This window comes from Heterodontus francisci, chromosome 7, assembly GCF_036365525.1.
Source record: "Heterodontus francisci isolate sHetFra1 chromosome 7, sHetFra1.hap1, whole genome shotgun sequence".
Taxonomy (NCBI): Eukaryota; Metazoa; Chordata; class Chondrichthyes; order Heterodontiformes; family Heterodontidae; genus Heterodontus; species Heterodontus francisci.
This window is the reverse complement of record NC_090377.1, coordinates 10,472,041-10,484,073: the sequence shown is the minus strand read 5'-3', so window position 1 is coordinate 10,484,073 and position 12,033 is coordinate 10,472,041. Positions and strand designations below refer to the sequence as shown.

Genomic DNA, 12,033 nt, shown 5'->3' with positions numbered 1-12,033 from the left:
AGTAGTCCCCTACTGAAACTTCAACCACCTGGCTGGGCTCATTCCCTAACACCAGGTCCAGTATGGCCCCTTCCCGAGTTGGACTATTTACATAATGCTCTAGAAAACCCTCCTGGATGCTCCTTACAAATTCTGCTCCATCTGGACCTCTAACACTAAGCGAATCCCAGTCAATGTTGGGAAAATTAAAATCTCCTATCACCACCACCCTGTTGCTCCTACATCTTTCCATAATCTGTTTACATATTTGTACCTCTATCTCACGCTCGCTGTTGGGAGGCCTGTAGTACAGCCCCAACATTGTTACCGCACCCTTCCTATTTCTGAGTTCTGCCCATATTGCCTCACTGCTCGAGTCCTCCATAGTGCCCTCCTTCAGCACAGCTGTGATATCCTCTTTGACCAGTAATGCAACTCCTCCACCCCTTTTACCTCCCTCTCTATCCCGCCTGAAGCATCGGTATCCTGGGATATTCAGTTGCCAATCATGCCCTTCCCTTAACCAAGTCTCAGTAATAGCAATAACATCATACTCCCAGGTACTAATCCAAGCCCTAAGTTCATCTGCCTTACCTACTACACTTCTTGCATTAAAACAAATACACCTCAGACCACCAGTCCCTTTGCGTTCATCATCTGCTCCCTGCCTACTCTTCCTCTTAGTCATGCTGACTTCATTATCTAGTTCCTTACAGGCTTGAGTTACTACCTCCTTACTGTCCACTGACCTCCTCATTTGGTTCCCATCCTCCTGCCACATTAGTTTAAACCCTCCCCAACAGCGTTAGAAAAGCACCTCCAAGGACATTGGTTCCAGTCCAGCCCAGGTGTAGACCGTCCAATTTGTAATAGTCCCACCTCCCCCAGAACCGGTCCCAATGTCCCAAAAATCTGAACCCCTCCCTCTTGCACCATCTCTTAAGCCACGCATTCATCCTGACTATTCTTTCATTTCTACTCTGACTATCACGTGGCACTGGTAGCAATCCTGAGATTACTACCTCTGAGGTCCTACTTTTTAACTTGGCTCCTAACTCCCTAAATTCTGCTTGTAGGACCTCATCCCGTTTTTTACCTAGATCATTGGTGCCTATGTGCACAACAACAACTGGCTGTTCACCCTCCCTTTTCAGAATGTTCTGCAGCCGATCTGAGACACCCCTGACCCGTGCACCTGGGAGGCAACATACCATTCGGGAGTCTCGTTTTCGACCACAGAACCGCCTATCTACTCCCATTACAATCGAATCCCCTATGACTATAGCCCTTCCACTCTTTTTCCCGCCCTTCTGAACAGCAGAGCCAGCCACGGTGCCATGAACCTGGCTACTGCTGCCTTCCCCTGGTGAGCCATCTCCCCCAACAGTATCCAAAACAGTATAATAAAAACAAAATACTGCGGATGCTGGAAATCTGAAACAAAAACAAGAAATGCTGGAATCACTCAGCAGGTCTGGCAGCATCTGTGGAAAGAGAAGCAGAGTTAACGTTTCGGGTCAGTGACCCTTCTTCGGAAGTCACTGACCCGAAACGTTAACTCTGCTTCTCTTTCCACAGATGCTGCCAGACCTGCTGAGTGATTCCAGCATTTCTTGTTTTTGATCCAAAACAGTATACCTGTTTTGGAGGGAGATGACCGCAGGGGACACCTGCGCTGCCTTCCTGCTCTTTCTCTGCCTTTTGGTCACCCATTTCCTTTCTCCCTCAGCAATCCTAATCTGCGGTGTGACCAATTCACTAAACGTGCTATCCACGACCTGCTCAGCATCGCGGATGCTCCAAAGCGAGTCCATCCGCAGCTCCAGAGCCGTCATGCGGTCTAACAAGAGCTGCAGCTGGACACACTTCCTGCACGTGAAGGAGTCAGGGACATCAGCCGTGTCCCTGAGCTCCCACATTGAGCAAGAAGAGCATGACATGGGTCTGAGATCTCCTGCCATTTTTAATCTTAAGCTTAACTTAGTGAAATGAAAAAGGAACGAAAAGTTTTTACCAATCACACGAAAAAAAAAGAAATAGAAAAAGCCTTACCTTATCTGCACACCACCGAGTCCTTTTTTTTTGGTTAGAGGAGGAGGGAGGGTGGGAGACACTACAGGTGTAGTGTCTCGGGTTCAGCCGCTGCCCAAATATATAGGACTTACTTACCCAGCTGCCACCTCGCTCTCCCTGTCGCTGCTGCAAAAAGAAACTGCCGAAACAAAAAGGTAGGTTTATATAAGTTGTAAACTCACTTACCCAGCTGCCACCTCACTCTCCCTGTCACTGCTGCAAAAAGAAACTGCCAAAACAAAAAGGTAAGGGCAGCCGAGGTGCTCTCCTCCGCCGGCGGGGGAGCGCCCTGACTGGAGGCAACCATGTTCCAGACTCTGAATAGATCCCGGTAAAAGACAGGCAACTCTCTGAGAGGTGTGGCTAGCGTTCTCCGCCGGGAGCTGCATGTCATCTTAAAGGCAATGCCCCTGGCGGGAAAAATACGTCGCCAGTGCACTCCATCTGGGAAGACCCCAGACGTGCAGGTATTTCTGCAGGGTCCAAAGGCGAAGAGTCGCAGCCTGGGTATGAATGCACACCAGCGACTGGCCGCTCTCCTCAATCGGGTGACTCAGGACCCCGGCAGAGACCCAGTGTTTCCTCTTGCCCCAGAAGAAATCGACGAGCTTCTTCTGGATCTTGGTGGCAAATGCAGGGGGCGGGGCCAAATCGGTACCACAGCTTCGAGCCACCAGTTGGTTTATGACCAGCGCTCGGCCCCTGTAGGAAAGCACTCGGAGCAGTCCTATCCAGCGCCCCGGCCGAGTGGTGACTTTCGCCTCCAACTCCTGCCACTTTGCCGACCAGAGTTCATCAGCGGGGCTAAGGTGGACTCCCAGATAGAGGAAGTGCATGGTGCTCCACGCAAAAGGTGTTAACCCCTGCAGGAGGGAGTCCATCCGCCACTGAACAACCAGGAGTCCAGGTGGCGTAGTGGTATTATCACTGGACCAGTAACCCACAGACCCAGGGTACTGCTCTGGGGACATAGGTTCAAATCCCACCACAGCAAAAGGTGGAATTTGAATTTAATTAATAAATCTGGAATTAAAAGCTAGTCTAATGGTGGCCGTGAAACCATTGTCGATTGTTGTAAAAACCCATCTGGTTCACTAATGTCCTTTAGGGAAGGAAATCTGCTGTCCTTACCTGGTCTGGCCTACATGTGACTCCAGACCCACAGCAATGTGGTGAACTCTTACATGCCCTCTGAAATGGCCTAGCAAGCCACTCAGATGTAACTAACCGCGACAAAGTCTATTAAAAGGAGTGAAACCAGACGGACCACCTGGCATCGACCTAGGCACCGGAAAAGACAACGGCAAACCCAGCCCTGTCGACCCTGCAAAGTCCTCCTGACTAACATCTGGGGGTTTGTGTCAAAGTTGGGAGAGCTGTCTCACAGACTAGTCAAGCAACAGCCTGACATAGTCATACTCACGGAATCATACCTTACAGACAATGTCCCAGACACTGCCATCACCATCCCCAGGTATGTCCTGTCCCACCGGCAGGACAGACCCACCAGAGGTGGTGGCACAGTGGTGTACAGTAGGGATGGAGTTGCCCTGGGAGTCCTCAACATCGACTCCGGACCCCATGAAGTCTCATGGCATCAGGTCAAACATGGGCAAGGTAACCTCGTACTGATTACCACCTACCGCCCTCCCTCAGCTGATCACTCAGTACTCCTCCATGTTGAACACCACTTGGAGGAAGCACTGAGGGTGGCAAGGGCACAAAATGTACTCTGGGTGGGGGACTTCAATGTCCATCATCAAGAGTGGCTCGGTAGCACCACTACTGACCGAGCTGGCCGAGTCCTAAAGGACATAGCTGCTAGACTGGGTCTGCGGCAGGTGGTGGGGGAACCAACACGAGGGAAAAACATACTTGACCTCGTCCTCACCAATCTGCCTGCCGCAGATGCTTCTGTCCACGACAGTATTGGTAGGAGTGACCACCGCACAGTCCTTGTGGAGACGAAGTCCCACCTTCACATTGAGGATACCGTCCATCATGTTGTGTGGCACTATCACCGTGCTAAATGGGATAGATTTCGAACAGATCTAGCAATGCAAAACTAGGCATCCATGAGATGCTGTGGGCCATCAGCAACAGCAGAATTGTACTCAACCACAATCTGTAACCTCATGGCCCGGCATATCCCCCACTCTACCATTACCATCAAGCCAGGAGACCAACCCTGGTTCAATGAAGAGTGCAGGAGGGCATGCCAGGAGCAGCACCAGGCATACCTCAAAACGAGGTGTCAACCTGATGAAGCTACAACCCAGGACTACTTGCATGCCAAACTGTGTAAGCAGCATGCAATAGACAGAGCAAAGCGATTCCATAACCAACGGATCAGATCTAAGTTCTGCAGTCCTGCCACATCCAGCCATGAATGGTGGTGGACAATTAAACGACTAACTGGAGAAGGTGGCTCAACAAATATCCCCATCCTCAATGGTGGGGGAGCCCAGCACATCAGTGCGAAAGATAAGGCTGAAGCATTTGCAACAATCTTCAGCCAGAAGTGCCGAGTTGATGATCCATCTCAGCCTCCTCCTGAAGTCCCCAGCATCACAGATGCCAGACTGCAGCCAATTCGATTCACTCCGCGTGATATCAAGAAACGACTGAAGGCACTGGATACTGCAAAAGCTATGGGCCCTGACAATATTCCGGCAATAGTACTGAAGACCTGTGCTCCAGAACTTGCCGCACCCCTAGCCAAGCTGTTCCAGTACAGCTACAGCACTGGCATCTACCCTGCAATGTGGAAAATTGCCCAGGTATATCCTGTACACAAAAAGCAGGACAAGTCCAACCCGGCCAATTACCGCCCCATCAGCCTACTCTCAATCATCAGTAAAGTGATGGAAGGTGTCATCAACAGTGCCATCAAGCGGCACTTGCTTCGCAATAACCTGCTCAGTGACACGTAGTTTGGGTTACGCCAGGACCACTCAGCTCCTGACCTCATTACAACCTTGGTTCAAACATGGACAAAAGAGCTGAACTCAAGAGTTGAGGTGAGAGTGACTGCCCTTGACATCAAGGCAGCATTTGACCGAGTATGGCATCAAGGAGCCCTTGCAAAACTGAGGTCAATGGGAATCAGAGGGAAAACCTTCTGCTGGTTGGAGTCATACCTAGCGCAAAGGAAGATGGTTGTGGTTTTTGGAGGTCAATCATCTGAGCTCCAGGACATCACTGCAGGAGTTCCTCAGGGTAGTGTCCTAGGCCCAACCATCTTCAGCTGCTTCATCAATGACCTTCCTTCAATCATAAGGTCAAAAGTGGGGATGTTTGCTGATGATTGCACAATGTTCAGCACCATTCATGACTCCCCAGATACTGAAGCAGTCCATGTAGAAATGCAGCAAGACCTGGACAATATCCAGGCTTGGGCTGATAAGTGGCAAGTAACATTCGCGCCACACAAGTGCCAGGCAATGGCCATCTCCAACAAGAGAGAATCTAACCATCTCCCCTTGACATTCAATGGCATTACCATCGCTGAATCCCCCACTATCAACATCCTCGGGGCTACCATTGACCAGAAACTGAACTGGAGTAGCCATATAAATACCGTGGCTGCAAGAGCAGGTCAGAGGTTAGGAATCCTGAGGTGAGTAACTCACCTCCTGACTCCCCAAAGCCTGTCCACCATCTACAAGGCACAAGTCAGGGGTGTGATGGAATACTCTCCACTTGCCTGGATGGGTGCAGCTCCAACAACACTCAAGAAGCTCGACACCATCCAGGACAAAGCAGCCCGCTTGATTGGCACACCATCTATAAACATTCACTCCCTCCACCGCCGATGCACAGTGGCAGCAGTGTGTACCATCTACAAGATGCACTGCAGCAATGCACCAAGGCTCCTTAGACAGCACCTTCCAAACTCGCGACCTCTACCAACTAGAAGGACAAGGGCAGCAAATGCATGGGAACACCACCACCTGCAAGTTCCCCTTCAAGTCACACACCATCCTGACTTGGAACCGTTTCTTCACTGTCGCTGGGTCAAAATCCTGGAACTCCCTTCCCAACAGTACTGTGGGGATACCTACCCCAAATGGACTGCAGCGGTTCAAGAAAGCAGCTCACCACCACCTTCTCAAGGGCAATTAGGGATGGGCAATAAATGATGGCATAGCCAGCGACACCCACATCCCTGAATGAATAAAAAAAAAAATTGATCCTTGCGGAGGACGCGGGATAAAAGGTCTGCTGGCCGACTCGCATCCTCCGCAAGTCAACGGAATCTGTGACTGTGAGGAGCACGTCATCGGTGTGAGCTGAGAGGACGACCTGCATGGCCGACTCGCGCAGAGCAAAACCCGTCGAACCCCTGCGAAGCAGGCATAGGAACAGCTCCACGCAGATGGTACACAATTGGCCGGATGTGGGGCATTCCTGACGCACTCCTCTCCCAAAGCAAAGGGGCGCCGTCAAGGACCCCATAACTTTGACCAGACACTCTGCGGCGGTGTATAAAAGTCGGACCTCGGCCACAAAATGCGGCCCGGGTCCGAACATGCGCAGAATCCTGAAAAGATATTCGTGCTCTGCCCTGTCGAACGCCTTCTCCTGATCGAGGGGGAGAAAGGTGACTGACAGACCAGTCCTCTGGGAAAGATGGATTAGGTCCCGGACCGTGTGGATGTTGTCCTGGATGGACCGGCCCGGGACCGTGTAGGACTGGTGGGGGTGGATCATGTGGGCCAGCACGGAGCCCAGGAGGGTAGACATAGCCCGGGCAAAGATCTCGTAAACCGTGCTGTGGAGGGAAACTGGAAGCCAGTTCTTAAGCAGGCGGAGATCGCCCTTCTTTGGCAGTCGGACGATGACCACTCTGCGCCAGGAGAGGGGCATCTCCCCGTTGGCCAGGACCCACGCGTAATCGTCCCCCAGGACGTCCCAGAACGCCCTGAGGAAATCCATGGTCAGCCCGTCCAGCCCTGGGGATTTGCCCCTCAAGAGCTGGTGGAGGGCGCCGGTCAACTCCGCCTATGTGAGCGGAGCCTCCAATCCTTTGGCGCCCTCCGGGCTGATCTTCGACAGAGCCTCCCACACAAATCTGCGCGTGTCCTCGCTGGACAGATCCGGAGAGAACAACGCACTGTAATAGGTACAGGCCAGGAGGCCCATTTCCATCTGTCATTGGCCAGCAGCCCGATGAGCTGCTTACGGACCCCCCGCCATTTTTCCAGCAAGTAGAAGAAGGGTGAGGCGCGGTCCAAATCTTCCAGGATCTGGATCCGCGATCTCTCGTACGTGCCTCGGGACCCTATGAGCTGCAGGTCCTTCAACGTGCCCTTCTTCTCTTTGTACACCTGCCACAGGGCCGGGTCCGCGACGGCATGACCAAAGCGGGACTCCAAGTCAACCACCTCCCTCTCTTGGCGCCCGATCTCGGCTTCCCGCCTCTTGGTCGACCCCTTCGCGTACTCCTGACAGAAGACGCGGATGTGAGTTTTGCCCACATCCCACCATAGCCTCAAGGAGGGGAAGCCCCCCCCTGCTTCCTTCTCCAGTCAGCCCAGAACCAATGGAACGAGTCCCAGAATAGCTCTCCTCCAGCAGCCGGTTGTTAAAGTGCCAGTCCGTGGACCTCGCCCGCGTGCTGAGCAGCGTGAACTCTGCCCATCTGCTGGCCAGATGATGTTCTGAGCATGGCACCAGCTGCATGGAGGCCGCCGAGACGCGGGAGACGTACGCCTGCGAAATGTAGAGGTGGTCGATTCGGGACCCCCCTCCTCCAGACCTCCACGTGAAGGCACTGGAGTCAGGATGGAGATTCCACCAGACGTCCACCAAGTTGAGTGAGTTGATCTGTTCCCTCAACTGCTCCACCGATGCTTGGCCGCGCTGGGGACCGGAGCGATCCCCCACCTTGAGGGTGCAGTTAAAATCCCCCCCGAGGATGATGCACTCACCGCTATCGATGGAGCTCAAGAAAGCGGACACGTCGTTAAAGAAGCGCGCTTGCAACGCGCCGGGCCTGGGTGCGTACACGGTCACAAAGTGGAGTGGCACGCTACCCAGACGAACGGCGAGGTGGAGCAAACGGCCCGGCACAAGCTCCTTGACCCCAAAGATCTCCGGCTGAAAAGTCGGGGCAAACAAGATAGTCACCCCATTAGAAATAGGGGTGAGGCGACTCATGTAGACCTCACCCTGCCACTCCAGGAGCCAGGTGGCTTCATCTCCCGGAATGGTGCGGGTTTCCGGCAGAAAGCTCACCGCGTATCTCCCTTCCCTGAAGACTGAGAGTTTGTGAAATCTGCGGTGAGACCCACTGCTGCCGTTGATGTTGAGGCTGGCTATGGTTATCATCATGTCAAAGGTACTTAAAACCCGTCACCAACACCTCACTGTGAGGAGGGAGTGGAAGTGCACCTGGCCTTCCACTCACCCAGCAACCCATTGAGGAACATGTTAAAACGGCGCCTCTCAACCAGTTTCACGCCCGCGCGCTTCCCGCCCTCTTGACTGCAGCACGGACGGACCAGATGAACAGCGCTTGATTCCAGATGATCAGCGCCTGATTCGACCATCGGCCGAGGGCCAGCTGAACTTTATTGCAGTAATCCCTGCATGTCCCTCCCACAGTGAGCCCCTTACTTTTTATTTTATAGAGATACAGCACTGAAACAAGCCCTTCGGCCCACCGAGTCTGTGCCGACCATTAACCACCCATTTATACTAATCCTACACTAATCCCATATTCCTACCACATCCTCACCCCTCCCTATATTTCCCTACCTATACTAGGGGCAATTTATAATGGCCAATTTACCTATCAACCTGCAAGTCTTTTGGCTGTGGGAGGAAACCGGAGCACCCGGAGGAAACCCACGCAGACACAGGGAGAACTTGCAAACTCCACACAGGCAGTACCCAGAATTGAACCCGGGTCGCTGGAGCTGTGAGGCTGCGGTGCTAACCACTGCGCCACTGCGCCGCCAGGGACACCGCCCGCTCCGTCTTCAGGAAGAACACAGCCTTCCCGTACATCTTCGAGCCTGCCACAATGGCCGAGGGGCCAACGACCTTGACCATTGCCTTTACACGGGCCTCTATAGACATGTTGGGGGTGGGCATAACTCTTTACCCCATGGCTAGATGTTATTAATTTAAAGTGTGACAGGGTCACTTGGGCGGCCACAGAGACTGCCGCCATATAGGTGTTTGAGGACCCTGCCACCAGTGATGGAGGGCTTGCCATGGGTTCAAGAGCCACGCCCAGCCCCAATAGTAGGCCCACCAATTACGAAGTTTTGCAAGAAAAGAAACAAAACAAAGCAATAATTATAAACTGAATAATAAACAAATAAATTAGGGGAGATGCTGTTGGAGTGCAAAAAAAAAGAGACAGGCTGGGAGCGATGGCTTGGCTATGGTGTTGTGGTGAGCACAACAAACAGTCTCTGAAAAAACCTCCTTGTTTTCTAGTCTTCTGTTCTTCCGATTAGGGAAGGCGTCTTCACCTGAGTCAGCTCAAAGCTGCCCAGACACTATCCTTCTTCTGTTCTTTCCTTAGCAAGGCAGCTCCTGATGGCCCAGGCTGGGGAATTGGGGTGGGGAATGAGCTTGCCTGTGTGCTTAGTGAAAATGTACAGCTCCTTTAGGAATTGGCAGCCCCACTCCTTGTTGTTCCAGCCTCTGCAACCTCCCCCAACAGTCCAATACAGAGAAAGCTTCAGGTACTTCTCACCCACCTCCAAACACAGCCTGATTGGAAAGTCTCTTGCAGTAAAAAGGTTTTGAAAAACTGTAGCACTTGCTTCTCCAGTGGCAGCTACTGTCCCCAGCAGAAACTCCTCCAACTGACTGACTGCAGCAGTCAGCAGCACCTTGTTGCTGCAATCAGCACTCAGCACCTCCAATCAGGCAGCAGCCAACCCCGTGCTGTACCTGTCCTGCGAGTGTTTGATGGGGACAGTCAAGAGGGTGCTTTACTCTGTATCCAACCCCGTGATGTACCTGCCCTGGGTGTGTTTGATGGGACAGTGTAGAGGGAGCTTTACTCTGTATCAAACCTATTTTTTTTCTTTATACCTGTATCTAACCCATGCTGTATCTGCCCTGGGAGTGTTTGATGGACAGTGTAGATGGAGCTTTAATCTGTATCTAACCTGTGCTGTACCTGTCCTGGGAGTGTTTGATGGGACAGTGTAGAGGGAGCTTTAATCTGTATCTAACCTGTGCTGTACCTGTCCTGGGAGTGTTTGATGGGACTGTGCAGAGGAAGCTTTACTCCGTGCTGGAACCTCCCATATATTCGTTGAACTTTCTATTGACAGGATGACTTACAGATGAAACCCAACAAAAATGTTCGGATTTATTCAATGGGGAGGAAGCGGATTGCCCACTTGGGGAAGTGCGGAGTGCAAGATTCAGGAACTTACACCTGTGACACCGGCGAAAGCAAAACCTCCAGCAAGCTGGAAGTTTACGGTAATTGGTGATGCCTGACTTATCTTCATTGGCTACACATCTCAGCCAATGAGCTTGAATGGAATTCCCCCTTCTCTTTTCAAGCGTTAATATGTTTGTTATTTTTGTGTCAGCCATGGCTCAGTTGGTAGCAGTCTAGTAACTAGGGGTTGCTAATGAGTGTGTCATTCTATTTGTCCTCTTCTTATATCCTTGATATCCTTCAACAAACAGGGGACCAAAACTGGACTGTTAAGTTGCAGAGTCCTACAGACATTTTACAGCGTGCTATGAAGACCTGGTAAGAGATAGGCCTGTGTGGGGATTGTGTGGGAGTTTGTTGGAGTGGGGTTGTGCCCTGGCTCAGTGGGTATCACAGATACTTCTGAGTCAGAACAGTCCTAGGTTTGAGACCGCACTCCAGCGACTTGAGCACAAATTCCACGATGACGCTCCCAGTGCAGTACTGAGAGAGTGCTGCACTGTCAGAGGTGGCATCTTTCAGATGAAACGTTAAACCCGATGAAATGTGTTTGGCATTTTGGAAGGATAGGAAGCAAGGAAAAGAAGGTGGGGTTGCTCTGTTAATAAATGGTGAGATCAGTACAGTAGTGAGAAACGATCTTGGTTCCGAAGATCAAGATGTAGAATCAGTTTGGGTGGAGATAAGAAATATCAAGGTAAAGAAGTCACTCATGAGAGTAGTTTCTGGGCCTCCTAACAGTAGCTACACTGTAGGACAGAGTATTAATCAAAAAATAATAGCAGTTTGTAGGAAAGGTACTGCAATAATCGTGGGTGATTTTAATCTTCATAGTGAATGGATGAATCAAATTGACTAAGGTAACATAGAAACATAGAAAATAGAAGCAGGAGTAGGCCATTCGGCCCTTTGGGCCTGCTCCGCCATTCAAAAAAAGATCATGGCTGATCGTCTAATTCAGTACCCTGTTCCTGCTTTCTCTCCATATCCCTTGATCCCTTTGGCATTAAGAAATATATCTATCTCCTTCTTGAATATATTTAATGACTTGGCCCCCACTGCCTTCTGCGGTAGAGAATTACACAGGTTCACCACCCTCTGAGTGAAGAAATTTCTCCTCATCTCGGTTCTAAATGGCATACCCTGTTTCCTGAGACTGTGACCCCTGGTTCTGGACTCCCCAGCCATCGGGAACATCCTCCCTGCATCTATCTTGTCTAGACCTGTTAGAATTTTATAGTTTTCTATGACAGCCCCTCTCATTCTTCTAAATTCTAGTGAATATAGGACTAGTCGACCCAATCTCTCCTCATATGTCAATCCTGCCATCCCAGGAATCAGCCTAGTAAATCTTCTTTGCACTCCCTCCAAGGCAAGAACATCCTTCCTCAGATAAGGAGACCAAAACTGCACACAATACTCCAGATGTGGTCTCACCAAGGCCCTGTATAACTGCAGTAAGACATCCTTGTTCCTGTATTCAAATCCTCTTGCAATGAGGGCCAACATACCATTCGCCTTCCTAATTGCTTGCTGCACCTGAATGCTTGCTTTCAGCGACT

At 51.2% G+C, this 12,033-nt stretch overlaps 1 protein-coding gene across 4 annotated transcripts in view; it reads left to right on the top strand.

Moving 5' to 3' along the window:
* Positions 1-12,033, top strand: part of LOC137371842 (obscurin-like protein 1) — a 127,936-nt gene that overhangs the window by 105,894 nt on the left and 10,009 nt on the right. For all 4 annotated transcript variants that reach the window (XM_068034783.1, XM_068034781.1, XM_068034782.1 and 1 more), the window contains one exon: positions 10,356-10,509. In XM_068034783.1, the coding sequence (XP_067890884.1) occupies positions 10,356-10,509 (154 nt within the window). The remainder of the gene's footprint in view (positions 1-10,355; positions 10,510-12,033) is intronic.